At 41.5% G+C, this 19,406-nt stretch overlaps 1 protein-coding gene across 2 annotated transcripts in view; it reads right to left on the reverse strand.

Annotated features, from left to right (window-relative positions):
- MME (membrane metalloendopeptidase) overlaps positions 1–18,233 on the reverse strand; it is a 48,812-nt gene extending 30,579 nt beyond the window's left edge. The window contains exons 1-8 of one of the 2 annotated variants that reach the window (XM_055817489.1): positions 17,057–18,233; positions 13,712–13,881; positions 12,276–12,311; positions 5,388–5,549; positions 3,712–3,792; positions 2,866–2,961; positions 2,642–2,760; positions 1,561–1,626 (exon numbers count right to left, since the gene is read on the reverse strand). In XM_055817489.1, the coding sequence (XP_055673464.1) occupies positions 1,561–1,626; positions 2,642–2,760; positions 2,866–2,961; positions 3,712–3,792; positions 5,388–5,549; positions 12,276–12,311; positions 13,712–13,871 (720 nt within the window). In that variant the 5' untranslated portion in view covers positions 13,872–13,881; positions 17,057–18,233. Of the gene's footprint in view, positions 1–1,560; positions 1,627–2,641; positions 2,761–2,865; positions 2,962–3,711; positions 3,793–5,387; positions 5,550–12,275; positions 12,312–13,711; positions 13,884–17,056 lie in introns of those variants that run through there. The other variant, XM_005228886.3, reaches the window with a different exon arrangement.
- Positions 18,234–19,406: the final 1,173 nt, after the last annotated feature.

Raw genomic sequence — 19,406 nt, forward strand, 5'->3', positions numbered from 1 at the left:
AGGTCAGAGATTAGAAGGGGAATTGCCTTTCAGTGCTGCAGTCAATGTAATACAAGGAAAGGAGCAAATTCTGATACATGAGCCAGCTCCTAAAGGCCGAAACACATGATAATAATGTAACCGAACAGTTAATATGGTAATGACTGTCTTTACTAGCATATGATCTGTAATTAAATGTCATCAGTACTAGAGTAGTAACTGTAAGCAAAATACCTACAAACCCAAAATGTTTTCATTGCTTCTGCATTTAATTACACAGAAGAAAACTGGCTAATTAAGCATTACTGTGATAGCAATTTCATCTATATGACTTCAGCAAATACACATACTTCAGCTCTCAAGGACTTAAAGCACATCCAAGATTAGCAAGGAGGGATACTCAGCATCAGTGCTAACAACTTAATGAAAATGCATACGACTAATAACTAAACATGAATTAAAGAAGACCACATAAGATTTTAGGTATCTGAAACAATTTCTGTGGTATCACATACTTCAGCTGCTGCATTTTCATTCAGCAGTTGACTTAGGGGACAGTGATCTTTCCAGATCTTTCATTCAGAAAACTGTCTTTGGTCCCGAATGTTTCTTTTTTTCTTTCTAAGCCTATTAGGGATATGACTAGTCCACCTGGACTCCACCAACACCTGCAGCACTTGCTAACTGACGCCAGTCGATCATAGTTCAGAAACGGCATCCTTTTAGTAGTGACACAAGGGTGAGCCATAAGCGCTTATATTCTATCTTAGTACAACTCTGACAGTTATGAGTACTTCTTGATTCAGCTAAGAAGCCTGGCAGAAGCTGTGTAACGAAGCTAAATTGTTTCATGTTTATTTCCTTCCAAGAGGTCCTAAAAAGTTAAGTAGCTGTTCCTCTTCTGACTTGCATAATCATACAGAAATTGTGTGGGAAAGCAACTCCTTTTCTTCCACATATGTTCAGTGATTACGAGAGGAATGGAAGAGAAGGGAGGGGGACACAGGAAGAAAGACAGGTTGGGATGTCCAGGGTGTAGTGATGCCAGAGGAATGTGCAGTCTTTTCACCCAGTGCAGAGACGATTGGTACATACTGGCACCTGGAGCCTAGACAAAAAACCTACGGCTCCTAGTGCTGCTAGGAAGATTAAACTAGGTCACTAACATTGATGGCACAATATTGTAACACCTCATCTTCAGGACACTCGTTACACTCCCTCCCATTCTTAGCTAACTTATTTCTACTTGCCCTTAATCTCATTTCCCTGTATCATCTTCATATATCTTTCAGCTCTCTTGCCTTCTTGCACACTTACCCCCATTAGAACTTCTTTCTCGTCTGTTACACATGCTAGTCTCACCTGCAGATCAACCTTGCTCAAATACTTGTCGTCATTACCTTTCTATTCCAGTTTCCCCAATTCTCCCATTGATGTTTCCCAGGCACAGTGTTGGAATCTCTTTGGGGAAGGACTGTTCCCGCTCTTTGCCTATCCCCGCCTCTTGAGAATATGTCTGCCTTGAAAATATATGGCTAAAACTTCTAAAAGGTAGTCATTGATCTGTCAGCATTGTCTTACCTCTTTGTATGCACCAGTGCAGTCATAGTAGTCACGAGAAGGCAGGCCAAGCCCAGGCTGATCAATCTATGAATTCAAATAAAAATTAAAAAAGTGCTTAAGGACAAAATGGCATAGCATTGTACTATTCTTTTGTCAATTACAGGTCACTGATGCTTCACGCTTGCCAAATTATCTTCTGGCCAAAGGGGAGTGTCTCTCTCATACTGTTGCCCACTTTTAATTCTTTTCACTCCCCTTATACTTTTTGTCCTTCTTTCCAGTCTTTTTTTTTTCCTGTTGCTCAACAAAGCATGCTACACATAACCAGTGTGAAAACAGTGGATTTAAAGGAGAAAAACAGTCTATGGATAAGCAAGGTATTTACTGCACCTTTGAAATTCATACATGCAAAGTAGTCAAGGATCTATCTACCCACTGACAAGAAAGATTAGACTTGCAACTGTTGCATCTCATGAGTAGCTGGTGAAGATTCACCATAGGTAATACTGTCTTCCTCTGGATTTTCCATTTTCAGAGATCATCTTACATTTACAAGCAGGGCACTCTCAACATACTCCTTATCCAAACGTCCTCAGCCACTTTCATATCTGCCAGCTGACTGCAGTTCCCATTAGTACCTAAGGAATCTGACTACCTTGTAAAACACAACCCCTTTTGTGGGCTTTCTGCCACTGGGAGCATGGCCCAGGTTATCAGTGGCAGAGCTTTCTGCCTGCAGTACATGGTAAGGAAATACTGTTTACTTATTTGCTTGCATGCATATATAAGTAGATCATGTCTGTCTTCTGTCCAGCGTACACATAAATTGTGTCTGTATGTCTATATACATCTCCATTGTCTCATCTCACTGAGAATAACAGGATATGAGTGCACAGAATAAATATCCAAACTTTGAGAACTAACTGTGAAACTGACAATTTACGTTTGAAAACTACATAGATTCACAAATTAATCTACAACTTACTCTGGTAAATTTCACATCACTAATGTTTCTCCTGGTTAACATTCGTGTCTGTGCTTCTAGTTATTCTGTTGCACTTTTATGATCAACAAGGCGATGCCACCCAGGGAGACTTACATGAATGATATGTGCTGTGGAATTTTTATCATCTGTGCCAACAAAAAAATTAATAAGGACCTTTTTTCCATATCTGGAGTTCAGCTGTGCAATAGCTGTCTCAGCTGTCCAAGTAGTACCTAAGCAAATGAAAGGTATACTCAGCCTCTATTTTTGGTGAGCAATGAAAAGTACAATAATATAGACATTTTAACTGAAAAGGAAATAAACACAGATTATCTTACCATAGGAAGAATCCCAGTTAGTTGTTGCTACAGGCCAGTCAGATACATTTGGTAACAAACTAATTAAAGGCCCTCCACCTCTGCTATCAATGGTAGCTTTTGGAAAAAAAATAAAGTGAGTTACCATGAGATTTTAAAACACAAATATTATACTATTATAATGAGTTCAGAATAATGATGCTGAGAAGAATGTTTTCACCATCACCACAATAGGACTATGCTCTGATGTATGATTGTGCTTTAACATTTAATTTCAAAAACGTTTCAGTCATGACTGCAAACAGCATATACAAATCCTTGCATCCTTGACACTGAAGAACTATTGTATTTTCACTCTGCAGATAGCTTGAAATACTAGTTTTGAGAATTATTAATAACATTATAGAAACTATAAAAACATGTGATTTAGGAAGCGCTGCTAACTATTTTACTGCTTCTCACTCTGGTGGCAGCATCTAGCTCAAATTCTTGAAATAAATTATCTCCCTGTCCTAGAAGGCTGGTATGCCTGTTGTTTTTCACCTCATGCCTGATAATTTCTACAAAAGAAGTTAACTCACAATTAACTGAAGGGATTTGAGTTTAAATTTCTGCAGCAAACTGGTAACTGAAGAGTAATATAATAATCTCACCTAAAATACCAAAGCTGGTAAAACAGGAGATACAATACTAATTTTACTATTGACATTCTTATTTGACTCTATAGAATAGATACATTTTAGTTTTCACAAAGGATTTCTGAAAAAATTATGCACAGAATCTAGGAGAATATAGGTATAGCTGACTGTGAAGGTGGGGTTCTCTGGATGATATATATCCCATATGCAATAAATTCAGGAGACTTACTTTCATTTATGCATGATCTATACAGAGTTTTTGCCTTCTGCACTGCTATGATATCATTACTTCTTGGTGTGGCAAGGACATCTGAAACACACAGATAGCAAATATATCTTAATATCTGATCTTTATTGGAAAGACATTGAAGGAACCATAGTGGATAGCATCCTGAGGAGCAGAGGGTGGGCGATAAGTACTCGCCATCCATCTCAAATTCCAGGGAAGCTTTGCCTTTCAAAAGCTGAGGGGAAAAAGCTCTGGAGTTTATACGGCTTGGAATTACACCAGTCTGTGCTGATATGTTGGACATAAAGTCGTCCAGTAGATACTCTGTGGATGACCCCTGGTGAAATACAAATGCTCTGACTTTTCAGGGACAGTTTTTAGGTGACCAAATTGTGTACAAAGAGAATTGCTGTCAGGGCCCTAGGTGTACCAGCAAGCTCTAAATGTACTGAGCAGCCTGTAACCATCGTTTCCTGTAATCCTAATCTGCAGCCTCGTCACTGCAGCCAGGAGTTTAGCTCTTTGCATTCAAGGTCTGCGTTGGTACAGTGCAGCTGTGTGACCATGGTTCACACTTCTGTGAAAACAGCTGCACTGTAAGAAAGAGCCATGAGAAACCTCATCTGGTGCCTCCACTTGTGCACTCTATGCTTGCTGGCTCCGGAGCAGCAGTCCCGGTCAGGCCCTTGCCCATGGTCCTTGCCCATGCTCTTGCAGGTACGCTGGACCTGGCCTTTTCCCTTGCTGAGCCTGACCTTGCCAGGCTGACTTGCCTGCAGACCCACTGCTTAACTGACTATGGACTTGCCTGGTGATCGTGGCATTGTTGGCTGAACCTGGTCCCTGCTACTGGACCTGCTCTGCTCTTCTGGTTTGGGTCCCATAGGACTGATGCCCTTGTCTGTGAGGCCTCTGTCCCTGCCTGCCTCGAGTCACCTTGAGCTCCTGGTTCACCTTTCCTTATGGGGCAGCCAACTCTTGCCACTACTTTACAGCTACTCCAGTTACTACTCTACAATTGCTTTGCTCCACAGAAACTGAAGTCTAAGGAACACCATGGCACCCATAAACTACAAAATTGGCAAAATCAGAAGATGCGCAAAGTGAAAAAACAGATATTCAGGCTGGAGAGAGTGATTTGGAGAATGTTTCATGAGTATAAAATGACTTCTCTGATTCTGTTATTTCCATATGAAAAAGGGGAATATGGACAATTTGACACTATTCCATTTCGTGGGAAAAGGAGTATTTCTAAGTTTACGATTGACTAGTTAGAAAATTGCTTGCCTGCTCTTTGGAATACAGATATGCAGGACATAGTGCTGCCAGAGAGCAACTTCCAGCGTTTCAGCTGACCTGGACACAGGCAGACCTTCTTCTTCACCTAGCTTGGCTGCTACTGTAATGATATGGATTTCAGTTGTTATAATGTGCAGATGAGCACACAGAGTCCAGATACCAGAAAGGTCAGGACTAGTCAGCTCCACTCCGGTGTCAGACACAACAGCATAACTTCCACAGCATTCTCCAAGCAAACAGCTTGTGGTAGATTTGTCCTGAACCTAACACAAAGAAACTGAAATATTTGGTAGCGTTTTAAGCTTTGCTAGACAACCATATCTTATTAGGGTATAAGAAGAAACTTTATATAGTCTACAAACATAAACCCCACTGACCTTTTAAAACAACTTCTAGTTCATCTCTTAAAATGTCAAAGTTACTATAACGGGAGCTGGTTTCTGGAATGACGTTCCTCTTAAGCCATCCTCCACAGGCATATTGGTAGAAATCATTACAAGGTTCTGCAGTGGTGTCCATGTTCTCAAGGATTCGGGCTGCTGTAATACGAGACAAATCAAGGTCAAGTCTTTAGAGGAAATAAATGCATGCACTTGTTTTCTCTGAAGAGGGAAGTAATAAATCTATTTCCTTTATCTTAGAATAGGCTTAAGCCTACTTGCATGTTCTAGACCAAACAAAATTACTAGCAAGTGAACAACGAATTACTGTGCCTTTGCTGCCCATAACATCTATTTCTCTGTTGCTTATTTACTGATGGGTAAACAGACTAATGTTCCTACTCCCTGTGAGTGGTTGCTCAGTTTTAAATAAAAACTAAGATGTTTCATTTACTGACTTACACTTCTTTGTATTGAAATGTGGTAAAAAAAAGAAATTAAAAGTACAAGCACATCAAAGGTTAAGTATCCACTGTAATGTAATTTAAGTAATTAAGTATGATGTAGGGTCAGCTGAATCCAATCTATTTCAATGAAAGAATGATTTTGTTGTACCATTTAAGTTTGAGTCAGGGAAGTTCTCCTATTAATGCTTTCCTGAATCTACACTGATTTTCTTCTGGAATTGCTACTGCCTCTTGCTATCCTTATTGACCTTCCTGAAGTGGCTTGTCAAAGACTAACCAGTCACTGACTGATCGTGACATGGGATTCACTAGTGAAATCTTACTACTTCATGACAGTTTCCCAACTGGTGTTTACCAACCTTCCGTGTTTTTTCTTTTTTGTATTCCTCTTCCACCTAGACTGCTTTTACCACTAGCATGCTAGCACAAAGTCTCTCATAGAAAGGAGAGATGCTAGGAATCAAGCAAGGACTAGCGATACCTCTGAATTCCCCGGAATAATGAATATCCTTTCAGACATTATTTTTAGTAAATGGTGAGGCTTGTGATTTCAAGTGTTCATTCCTCCCATGTGGGTAAGTCAAATATTTACAGTTATTTCTCCACTATTTTCAATATTTTCCATGTCTCTTTTGCTGGTGGAAATGAGAAGTGGATAGACGGAGTATAGTATTTATGTTGATTTGCCTCTCCCCGTTTTTCTTGAGATCTTCAGTTGGCTTATGAGTGTTACATTTTAGGCCAACATCTGATGGTTTTACGATGTTCCAGTGCTTGGCAGATGGAAAAGGCCATGAACACATGCGATTTCAATTTTGGACTGCTTAAGTAGCATAAAAATCACTGCAGAAATAGGTACAATACCTAGCACCCAATTCTTTTCCTTCTTAAGTCAATTGCAGACTGACTTCAATTTGAAAGGATACAGCATCATGCCAACAGCCAGAGATTGGGAAATTCAGTCATGCTTTTACCAAGTTTGGCATTTGCTTTGTACCCGTTCTTGAGAAAGTCAATCATCCAGTCCTACTGTCCGGTCTATTACAGCAAGGAATGTCCCTCCTGCCAGTAAACTTGGACAACTGGCAACGGGCACATACAGAAATAAGAAAAAATGCTGGAATGGGTTGGCAGGCAAGTTTCACAGAGAAATCTTCTGACACCAAGAAAAGATGGCCCTCATCCACTGTCTTGTCACTTTTGCAAAAAAAACCAAAACCCAAACAACAAAACCCAACAAAAATCCACATCTTCCATAAATTTGAGAAATTATTACCAGTCTATGTAATATCAAATCTTGCTTTAACTATGGAACCAGGTTGCTAGTCTGTTTGTTGCTAGCATCTGTTTAATCTTCCTTGCCTGCTACTGTCACACAAAAATAATCATCTATCATAACTTTTCTGCTGTAAAGTCCAGGCTAGCCAATATTAGCTCATCAAGTTTTACCAAAACTAGAAGTTCAGATACTGCAAACAGAAAGAGCTCAGTCACAGAAACTGTAGTTTTCACTTAGGGCTTCATGCAAAATACAGGTATTAAGTATTTTCCTGAAGAATACTCTCCTCAAGGTTGTAATTTGCATCTGAACCCCAGGATAACCATTCCTTATTTGGCTGATACCATGGATATGAAATGTGATTTTGTTATCAACCAAGCCTAGAAGCATAATGACACATGAATTGCCCTGTCAAAGTCAGTGGGACCAATTAGGCTGCACAGAATCCCAAGTTATGCTCTAAGTTATTAATAAATTGATACTTGTGCTGGAAGTTTTATATTAAGTTCATGGCTGTACATCCCAAGACATTTTTGCTGTGGAAATAAGAAGTGTGAGACTGATGGATATTTTTTATTTTAATTCTAATACAGGTTAATTTGTACATATACGAATACAGATAATACATGGTACACTTTTTATTAGTCCTCAGTATTGCTTTGATGAACCAGTGTTTGGGTTTGTTCCTGTTCTCACTTGTTTATTCCATTTCCTAACTGTCACTGAAGAACAGCCTTACCTCAATTACTTTTAATGATTAATTTTATTGTAGTACTTCTGATTACCAGTTGTTGTTTTAATAGCTTACAAATAAAGTAATATAAGCTGACATAACAATCAGTGACCTGGGGAGGATATAGGAGAATCACAATATGCTTACCTAGGTGAAAATTATATGAGAGAGATCAAAATTCCCCATTCTCATCAGCCTGTGCTGTCTGAGCTCGGGAAAATCAGCAGAGAGTATGCCAGCTTATTCAAAAAACTGCTCAAATATACAAATTACATGGTAACTTTATGTGCTACACTGCAATGGATTTCACAAACCTTGATAACATTATTATGCAGTTACTGTTATTTTACCCACATCGAATTTTCATTACATTTTTTCTTCTGGTCATTTATTTGAAGCTTTTCTATTAAACATACTATAAATCCTGTCAGCATCTTCACTTTATTCTTTTTCAGTGGCTTGTACCTATGGCAAAATTTTGAAATTAACTGCAAAAAAACTGTCATAGTATTGGTGAGTTCCTGTGTAAGGCATTACCGTTTCACTTAAAGTCTACTCCTAATTATATTTCTTGAAAGATCACAATAAATTTTCCAAAGTTAAGAGTTCTTGCTTTCTGTCTTTATCTATCTGCCTAACTTTTCCTATGTGTTATCCTACATGGTCTGGAAGAAGCAGCCAAATTAAAAAGGGAACTTTTATGAAATTCTGATTTGAAGCAATATTAAACTTGTAGGTTAATCCCAGCAAGATTACTGTTAAACAGCAATAATACAGTTTATTTCTCTGATTTAAGCACTTTACATTTTTTAAATATTATTTTTTACTAAATTATACAAATCTGACAAACTCTTTGAACTATTTTTAAAGCTCTTGGAGCCCTGAGAAGCAAATTCCAGCTAACCATTCTGTGGTCCTGATTCAGTGTGTTCTGCTTCCGGAGCCAAGAACTCACTCTAGCGACCCCCTAATCAAACAAGTCTTCTGGGTGATTATGTCCTTACCAACACTTGCTTCCCCTTTTCATATTCTGACTTCATTTCATTTAATGGCCATTTAAGTGTGGAGAAGGCTCAACACTTCTATAGCAATTTCTACCTTAAATGCATTATACCACAGTGGGACATGGAAATCCTGCCTCAGTTAGTAAATAACAGTTTTAAATCCAAACTGGCCATTTCCTTCCCAACTTTGCTTTGAGCTACCCATTCTAAATCACTTACAGACAGATGCAGTGTGTGGAACTGACAGTTCTGTAAGGGCTAGCACATCCACAGTTCTGGGGGGGGGGGGGGGGGCGGAGCTCCCTGACCCTAACTGCTTCCTGCATGGCAGGGCTTCATGGAGACAGCAGTTGTAACAGACCATGCACATTTTTAGCTGCTGCTGGTAACTGACCCTTGCTATGCAGAAACACATACTAATGCTACAGATAATATGGTCAGAAGTAAGTGTTGCAGTTTGACATAATTGCTTTTGCATCTGTTTAGATCTTATTTGAAGTACAGCCCCACAGCTAAAACTTAATTACAAACACTATAACTTAATGGGCTGCACTGGTTGCCTCCCAGGACTCTTACAGTATGGTATGTAAATACCAAGTATTAACACCTGCTAAAATACAAAAGCTACTTTTTGCCTGGTTGTAAATTGTATGTCTTCCGGGCTGGAGTGTGCAGTTCTTGCACATGTAGTAGCAGTTACTCACAAGAGCGGTTCCCCTGTCTGCAGTGGGTCAGTTTCCATGTCCTATATAGGGGCAGCAGAATGTGGCTTACAGAAAAGCTCTGTGATACAGAACTCATTTTCCTGCCAGTAGAAAACATTTTCATAGAATACATTTATAGCATTGCCCTGGCATTTTACATGTTTTGGGACTGAATTCTCACAATTTCTTTAGGATGTATTCTTTTAATGTTTGAAATAGGCAATTTGTAGAACATGGAGCAGATGATAGTGAATAAATGAAAGAAATGTGTGAATAAAATAAAGTTGTATTTAATAAAAAGTGAAAAGAGATTATGACATTGGAACCACACTGTACCTTTCTAATTTGGGCACCTTTTAGTCTGTTTACCCTTTTTTCTCATTTTATATTTTGTGATTTTCTCTGTTGAACCGAGACAATCTATATTTTTTTAAATACTCCTTCTTCACCCTGTTATGTAATTTTGTAAGCCTGCTGTTTTCCCATTAATGTCTTTACTGTAATCCTTTCACAATTTTACTTCTGTATTGAGAATATAACATTCAGTAAGAATGTTTAATTATTCCCTTAAGTATTTGTGTCCTGTTAAATGTTCTACCAGAAGCATAAAAAAGTGAAACTATTCTGCTTAATTCATTTAGCCACTTCTTGCTAGATCTTCAGTTTACATTATGCCTCATTTCTCCAAACCTTCTACTGCTTTTCTTTTTGAGTTCATTTGCCATTACAGGGTCTATCTGAACTTCTTTTAAAAAGGGATGCTTATTTAGCTGAAAATGAGCATCCTCAGAGATTAAAAAAAAATAAAAATCAAGTAAGATGAGTAATTAGATCATTTTTACAAACCACAGCATGAGCTTTCATGGTGGCAGAAAAACACCTTGGAAGTGTAACTAAAAGACAGTGATGACCATGTGAAATAAATCCTGTAAGATACCTAGGCTGTGCTGATGACAATGTGCAGTTATTGAGAAAACAGACTGCCTTGGGGCTTCACCAGTGGATGGCTCCAGCAGGACTAAAGTGTGGGAGCAACTACCCTAGCCACCTTGGCTACTGTCTAAGATGAGCCCTAAAACAAGTAGTCCCATGGCAGTAAGAAAACCAATAAACTGACCTTTCTCCACTGTTTCTGGCATGTATGCAAGTCTAAATGGGGACTATGAATCAAAAACTTTTGGAACCTCTCCATGGGTGCTGTATACCTCACAATCCTTAACAACTGTACTTAAATTGCATACACTTTGCTTGCAAGCATATACATTTTTCTTGTATGTTGATTGTCAAATCATTTTTGATTCCTCACCACCTTTTCTGTGTCTCCTACTGACATACTGGGTGTCTTGCTTCTCCTAGGGCTGTCTTTTAACTTCCAGAGGGGCCAGTCATGATGTACAGAATCTACATAGAAGTTACGAGTTCCACCTTATATGAAGATAACAGCTATTAAAATGTTTATGATGCTGTTCAATGGGAGGTTACCAAGGCTGAACAAAAAGCAAGATGTTTGCTTGGTAAGCTGAGAGGTCACAGTGTAGGTGCTGGGAAACGACCCATGTTCTGAGCTTGTGTTTTAGGTTTCTTGCCACCTTCTGTGGCTTGGCCACAGCCTTCATGAACTGTGTGGCCCAGTTATTCTACAGGGGTGGAAAAAGCAAAAGAGGAATGCCTGCCAGAAAGGAACACCAAGAGAGTGACTTCAGGGGTCACACCCTCAGAAGCCTCCCAGAAAAACACATAATCAAAAGAGCCCTGTTACAGGGGGTATACAGATATGACAAGGTGGTTACACATTGGCAATGTAGGCCTCTCCTCCTGACGTGGAGAAGACTGCTGCAAGGGCATGAAGAACTGTCAACTGTTTGACCATGGAAGATGGCATGAAAGGAGAAAACAGGGCAGAGCTGGCATAGAGTCGCTTTGAAATGTATGTTGGCACATACGTGAGAGAGAGAGGCTGCTTCCAAGCCTAGGATAAGTCTGTATTAATGAGGCGGAGGTAGTGTTATAAAGAGAACAGGGACATGTAGAAGTAAATCGGGCAAAAAAGGGAAACCAGCATTAATTGATCTGGAGGAGAAAACAGAAAGAAGGAACTATAGGCGAGAAAGGGAAAGCATGGATAAACTACCACTTCCTAGAAGAGTATATATAATATGGAATTCAGTATTTCTCTGATGCATTTTAGTAGCCTTCTAGTAGAGTTCAGGATGTAAATTAAGAATGTTTATACAGTTGCTATTAAAGGATGAATTTAGCTTGTCAGACTATAAAATTCTGATTTTTTTTTAACATGAAGATTAATATTGCATCTTCTCAAACAGTAACATGGCAGCTACCAACGATCAAGACTTTCTTTTAATGCACCTTCTTTAGAGACATAGCCTCGGCTTGAGTTCTGACTTGGAGATGGGTGTGGGGAAGAGCCATCTTCTGATTGACTTAAAGCATTTTCTGAAGCTGGAGGCATTCTTTGGAGAGTCTTAAGTCTTAAACTAGCCAGACCCTGATCGCTTTGTAAGATCTGACATAACAAGATTTTACATTTGTAGAACTATGCTAAGAAAATTATTTGGGGTAGCAGATCCCAAGCCTTAATGTGCCGTACATGTCTGCAGTTAGATGGGGACATTACATGGTGGTAATTATGTTTAAAAATACATAAATTAATTTAGAAGGTATATATTTTCATTCTTACCTGATTTTATACAGTCTGATGTTTTGCAAACCCCATCTAAAAGAGAGTAAAATCATAATTCTTTACTGAATGTCAATACAATAAAGCCTACTGTAAATATTATTTTTATTGACAGTCACTTCAGAATTGCATTTAATTGCAGTGTACAGTAAGATAAAGATGAATGGACATCTTACACTCAGTAAGTGAATATTTATAAGATCAGACTCTAAAAATACCATGATCTTCATCCTTTTAGGGTCATTCAGTGCTAGTCACTCATCATATGGAATTTTTGTAGTCATCAGAGGAAAATGTCCTATCAATCAGAGGTGGTCAAAATATTATTTTTGTAACAAAGAAGAATTTTAGAGAAAAATAGCACATGGACTGAGTGAGGACAGTTGCAAAGTCAGTTTAAATTTAGCAATACCTTACAATGGCAAGAAGATTTTGGAGGAATTACACAAAAATGCTGAGACATTCACTCTGAAGTCTTCCAAACAAAACAAAAGCTGCAGGAACATCAAAATGTTTCCTTTTGAGACTTAGAAATAAAACATCTTTTAGTTTTTCATTTCAGGATGGCATTTTTCCATTCCATAATTGAACTAGACTATAATAAAAAAAGTTTAAACAAAATTAAGTACTTTAAAATGAAACAAAACATTTCATTTCCAATATATGGAAACATTCTCGTTTGACCCCAAATGGAAATTCTAGTTTCTCTGTATTATTTTTTCCAAAAATTATCAGAGTATTTATTTTCAAATATTTTGGTATGGCTGCTGAATCACAAAACCTCTTAGTATGACTACACTCAAAGAGGCTTTGCTGCAAGAGCCTGTAAAAGCAGAAAATAGGGGTTTCATACATATATAGGAATATGGAGGAAACACTGCAGTTTGGTTTTCTTCGGCAGGGTTGTATTTCGTAGACATTTTTGCTTACTGAAGCATTAATTGCAAACAGAGGTATTGCTAAGTTAGAAAAAGCAGTTGTTTTGTGTTTACCACAAGTTTGTATGAACAAATGAACGTATAGAGTCCTTGTTGGAAATAAGCAGTTTTGTGTCAGTGTCCAGCAAGAATTAAGTGTGGATGCAGCTTTACATTTCATAAATTGTGTCAGGCTGTCTAGTGACATACATACGAAATATGCTTATGATGTGGCAGTTATTCATCATCTAATTTTACACACTGGGTAAGGTACAATTTTCTATTATCAGGCAAATAATTCTGATCTGACTGCATTTTATTTTTATAATGGTTTATGTAAGCATTGCTATATACACCATGCAACACAGTCTTTTCTAATACAACATTTTAATATAATGTAACTTCTTTTTTTTTACTAACATCTAGATTCCATTTATTACAATTTTTTTTCATAATTTCTTAAAATACTTCCATATCCCTATGTATTTGTACACTGAAAGACAGTTAACGTGTACTCACCATCATATGTTGCATAAAGAACTATCATTGTGATTGCTACAATGGCTAGCAGAGTCACTACAACAGCTAGCCCTATTTCCAGGGCACTCCATCGCAGTTTCTTCTTTGGTTTTGGAGTATTCATTTCAGTTATATCCATCTGGCTTTCCGACTTGCCCATAACCCAGCGTCTGAAAAGTAAAAGGGAAAATTCATTGGAGGACTTACACCAAGTCATAGGTCTTGAAACTGGCTCCTCAACTGCACAGCAACAAAGATGTTTTCTAGGTGAGTTTTCAAATAATTTATAACACTACTAGAATGTCAGTCATGAAGTTAAAAATTCTTTCCCCCTCTCACACGTCTGCGCACACACACACACAAGTATGAACCATTCACCACTTGTCATTTACAGAGAAAAGTTACTTTCCTTCACATGAAGAGCCCACCAAACAGAAAAGGAAAGCCGAGAAACCAAACCCTGTTTTAAAAACGTATGCGTGTGGTTTAATCTTGTACGATGGTACAGGAGTTCATAAGAGGGCAAAATGCAAGTCTCCCTGCTTGAATAAATATTAACTTTATCTGCCAATTACTTATCTAATGACAAAGGTCAAAATATGCCATTGTGCTTCACTGTCATTCCTTAAAATATTATGCAAGTAACTCTTGACTACAGCTTTACAGGTGACTCTAGGGAAAAAGAAAATAATTCAGGCTCTGCTGGGAGCCTATCAAATTCACACTGAAGATAGTGAGTCTTCAGAGTAATTTTTTATAGAAGTGTGACCGAGCCTCTCTTTTGAGTTAGAACACTGTAAACTAGGAGCATCTATACACATATATGCAAAACTGGTGGGAGTGTGAATGGACTCACACTCACTCACGCAACGTGGATGTGATTTTAAGATTGTATTTCTGTTACTCTGTAGAGGCAACCTGGCCACCTTTTGCAGTACTCAGTCCTTTGCTGTCTCTTCATCTTCTCCCACTTACTTAGGGCCCTATTTTCCTCTGCTGACAGAGATTTGAATTCCTATACATACAGCAATGTATTTCTCAGTATTTCACAATGAAAACTCAACAGTTTCTATTTACAACATTTCCTGGGGATCTTTGCGTTGACAGATGAGAGTACACACCCTTTCCATTCAATGGGGAAGAATACGAGAATTCCACTGGGATAAATAATGTAAACACCTACATTCACCAGACTACTCACAAGGAGGTCAAGCAGTGGTGCAGCTCAGGGCATTCAAGTCCTTTAGTACTCATTACACCCTTTCCCCCCCTACTCTCTGGAAGTCGGTGTAGCAGCAGTAAGGGAACACTTCTTAGTTTCTGCATCCATTCAAGTAAAAAACTTGAACTTTAATTAAACTGGTTTAGCTGTATTGCTGGTTTGTATTCATCTGTGTCTCCTCAAGCTGCTACAATCTTTCAGACAACCAGTCTTTGCTTTCCATCTGGAACTTCTGTTTCTGCCTGATTCACATTCCTTAGTTTCCAATAATTTCTTCCTCTCTTTGATGTCCACCTCACCTAGAATGCTAGCTCTGCCACTGCAAAAACATGCCACTAAAGCGTGTATGCTTATTAATAAAGATGTCAAATAAATCAGTATTAACAGACTTCAGTAAACAGAGATTTTGTGTTCCACGAGTTTACACAATAACTCTCAGTGGATCCCTAGACGCTGTCTCGATAACACTGTTTCTCTAGACGAATGAGAGAAGATTTTATTTGTGTCTCATCTCCCTTTTTGTCACTACTCCCTGGACATCAAAATGCATGAAGCGACTGGCAGTGCCAGAATCACATGCCTTCTGTGGCTCAGGAGGCTGGAATCCTGCAAGGTCTGCCCAGCCTCTGCCTTTCCAGACTTACAGGGATCATTACAACAGTTTTCATGTTACTCACAAGTTGCTATTTTTCTCTGAAGAGTGGGTTTTTGGTCAAATTAGCAAGTGGTTTCTGAGACACAGGACTGAAATCCCACAGAACCATGCAAAAGAGCTACATAGAGAAATTTGCTCTGCATTAACTGTGAGCTATGAATTTATAGGTAATAAAAAAGCAAAGTAACCATTATATCCTTCTTCCTTACTATGACTTTCAGTCATACTAAACAGCGAAAGATGTTACTTATATTGACTAAATGCTGACTGGTCCCCAGAATCCTCTGAATGTGTGAAGCCTAATATAAGAAATGATGCTTATCTTCTGACTCTGATGGTGGTTTTAGAGCACTGAAAACAGTTTATTAGAGCAGCAAAAAATGCTGCACCTTTCATGTTCCTTACAAATATGTTCCTTACAGTCAGCTAAGTTTTTCCAAGTGAGCTAATCTTTCTGTTCCTGCAGGATTGTTCCTCACATTTAAAGGCATCCCACTGACAAATTTTTACTTCAGTTATTTAAAACTTATCCCCTCTGCATTAAAGAACACCAGGTAAAAGCTGCCTTATGTGCTAAGCGCAAGCACAGCAAAACTGTAAGAATAATTTAAGCAGACAGAAGCCTAGGTATTATGCATTTCTCTTCTGGTTTCTGTGGTCCCCGCTACGCCTGCTAAAGCTGAGATACAGCAGAGAGCTGATACTATGTTGACCCATCCTGGTCTAGGTGGTAGAGAGAGTTACTGCATTAGCTTATCTTCTTGGGATGTGTACGTTAAAGCGGACTTGCGGCTTGCTCGGTGCTCAGCGCAGTCCCTACAGAAAACGCAGCACGCCACAGGCACGCTTCCCTTTGCTGAATAACTTGTGTGGCGCCTACTGTGCGGATGAGCTACCCCCGGCACGGCAGAAGCAGGAGGCCAGCGGCAGGGCCGGCTCGGCAGCGCCACGGGCAACGGCGCCAGCCCGCCCCGTCCCCGGGCTGCCCCTCTCCCCGCTGCCGCCCGCCGGCAGCCCCGGGCGCGGGCTCCCGCTCCGCTGGGTGGCGCCGCGGGCCCGGCGGGCCGGGGCCGCCCCGGGCGGGGAGGGGCCGCCGGGCCGGGGCCGCCGCGGGCTGCAGCCGGCCGGGCCGCGCCGGGAGGGCGCTCGGCTCCCGCCGCAGCTGAGGAGCGCACGCCGGTTCAGCCCCGCCCGGGACGCCTCGGCGTCCCGGGGCTCGGGGCGCTGCCCGAAGAGACGCGCCCCGCGTCCGGAGCCCGGCCCGAGCCGCAGCCCGGCCGCGACCGCACGCCGCCCCGGGACCCGAGCGCCCGGCGCCCCGAGCGCGCACGCTGGGGAGGGTTCTAACCTGGGGGCGGTGGGAATCCCCGCCGGACGGCCGGGGCACGGAGCCGCGCGGGGACCCGTCCGCCCGCCCGTCCCGCCGCCGCGCCCGCCCCGCTCCCCCAGCCCCGCTCCCCGTACTCACCGGCTGGCGCTCGGAGGGGTCCGGCCCCGGGGCCGCCAAACGCATCCCCGAGCAGCGCCGGGCGGAGGCGGCGCGGGGCGCCCCGAGCCGGCGGGGCAGCGCCCGCGGGTCCCGGGGGAAGGCGGCGCGCAGGCTTAGGCTGGGGGGGCGCCGGGCGGCCGCCGGCGGGGCTCAGCGCCCGGCCCGCCCGCGGGCAGCAGCAGGGGCGCGGGGCGCCGGCATCGCCGGGACATCAAAGCCCAGGGCGCTCCGCGCTCCCCGCGCCGGCTGCCGGCCGCTGCCGCCGCAGAGCGAAGCTGCTGGCAATCAAAGGAGCCCTTGTTTGCGGGCTGCCGGACGAGCAGTTCTCCGGGTGACCTGAAGGCTCCTTCCTCCTTGCGATCATAAAAATGCGATGGGGCAGGAAACAAACAAGCCCCCCCACCCCGACAGCCACAAACCACGCTCTTCACCTCGCGAAGTCTCCCCGAGCGCTTAGGTAGAGGAGGGAGAAGGAGGCGCCGCCCGGGAGACAGGCGGTGCGAAGCAGCGCAGTGTCCGGGGTAGCTGCTCCATTCCCGGCCGGGACCGCGGGCTCGGGAGGCCACCCCTGCCTGCCGCGCTGCTGCGCAGGGCGGTGGAAGGCACCGAGGCCGCACGCAAAGCGACAGCTGAGCAGCAGCCTGCACCTGCCTCCTTTCTCTGGCTTTTCATTTCTTTCCCGTCAGTTCAAGAGAAGGAAAGAGATGATGCACAGGGCAGGTTAGCGGCTGCATGTCTGCAACGCTTGGTGCCTGTTTCCATGCAGACTCATTGCCTTTGTCAAATTAATGCAGTCACATACACTCTGCAAGATCCTGTATCCTCATTCACTGAGTGATTTCTTCTCAGGAGGGAGACAGCTGTGACTTCTTGCACGGAGAGGCAGCTCCAAGCTCTGTCATAAGACTTCCCAGCCAACCAAACATCAAAAGATATTTCTTTCCTTCTTCCCAAGTTTCATTTTTACTAACAAATTGGCAAACATCAGAAGAAACAATATGAGTTGCTGTCATTCCTCTCTCTCAAACCAGGTATCACACTCACTTTTGCTGCCTTCCTAAAAGCACCTTTATTACCTCTGAGGCAGAAATGGCAGCTGAAATTTCTGAAATCTTTTATGACCAGCTACACATGCTAAAATGTCTGCTGCTTGAGAGGGGCAACCTTCCTCCTTCTCTAAGAAAAGTGGAAACTGAATACTGACTTCTTTATGAAACTGCACAGCAAATGATCTGCAGAGCAGATGCAATGAAGAGGGGAGGCTGATAAGGTATTAACAGAGCATTAGCTGTAAAAATGAGGCACTTCTACAAAATAAGCATCTGAAGAAGGAACAAGAACAAATAAGGTTTTATTCCCCAAAGAGAAAAGGCAATAGAAGTACCAAAAATAGGCAAGAAAAACATTTCAAAAAGTCTAGAGAACAAAAATACTTCATTCTCTTACAGGCAGGAGCAGGGAAAATGCTGATTATATCCTTTCCAGAATCAGTGTTCACATTAATAGAAATATCTCACTTTCAACCTTTCCTACATTGATTCTTCCAGAGTTCCATTCTGGTTACGGGAATAAGCCATCTGTTCCTGCAGGTCAGTCGTGACATTACCTGGTACCTTAAAGACACTCTGATGCAAACAATAGAAAACCCCACCAAGCAAGGTGATAGAGGAATCGTTAAAAATACATGTGGTTTTGTAACTAGATGCCTATTGTACAGCCTTAACTACAATGAAGCTTGAATAGGAGAGGGTGATGCCTGTGCGTGAACAGACTGAAGTGGCAAAAAAGGACTTGTTTCAAAATTTGTTGGTGAACCAGAAAAAGTGTAACTGCCTAATTCAACACAAAGAGAGAGAGAAAAAGGGAGAAACCTGACTGGAAATCTGTAAATAGTCTGAAGAGGGCTAACATACCCAACAGGCAATGTGAGAGCTACTGCTCTTGTACAACTTTATGGTTGGAAATAGGGGTTTGACATTTTTATATACACAGGCTGCAAGAGGTGTGATCTGTGAGTCAAATGCTGAGATTCCTGTTTGGACCTTACTTAGGGAAAGCTCCCATCAAGTCAATAGTGTAATATGCTGCCTAAGAATAAGCAAAGACCTATTATCAACGCTCCTGTGGACAATCAGAGAAGCAAGGTTTGTAGCAGGAGACAACAGTGAGGTGGGGGTCAGTTGCTTTTCCCAAGTTACAAGCAACAGGAAAAGACGAAATGGCCTCAAATTGTGCCAGGGGAGGTTTAGATTGGGTATTAGGAAACAATTCTTCACCAAAAGGGTGGTCAAGCATTGGAACAGGCTGCCCAAGGAAGTCATTGAGTCAC

Source organism: Falco peregrinus, chromosome 12 (genome assembly GCF_023634155.1).
Source record: "Falco peregrinus isolate bFalPer1 chromosome 12, bFalPer1.pri, whole genome shotgun sequence".
In the NCBI taxonomy this organism is placed as follows: Eukaryota; Metazoa; Chordata; class Aves; order Falconiformes; family Falconidae; genus Falco; species Falco peregrinus.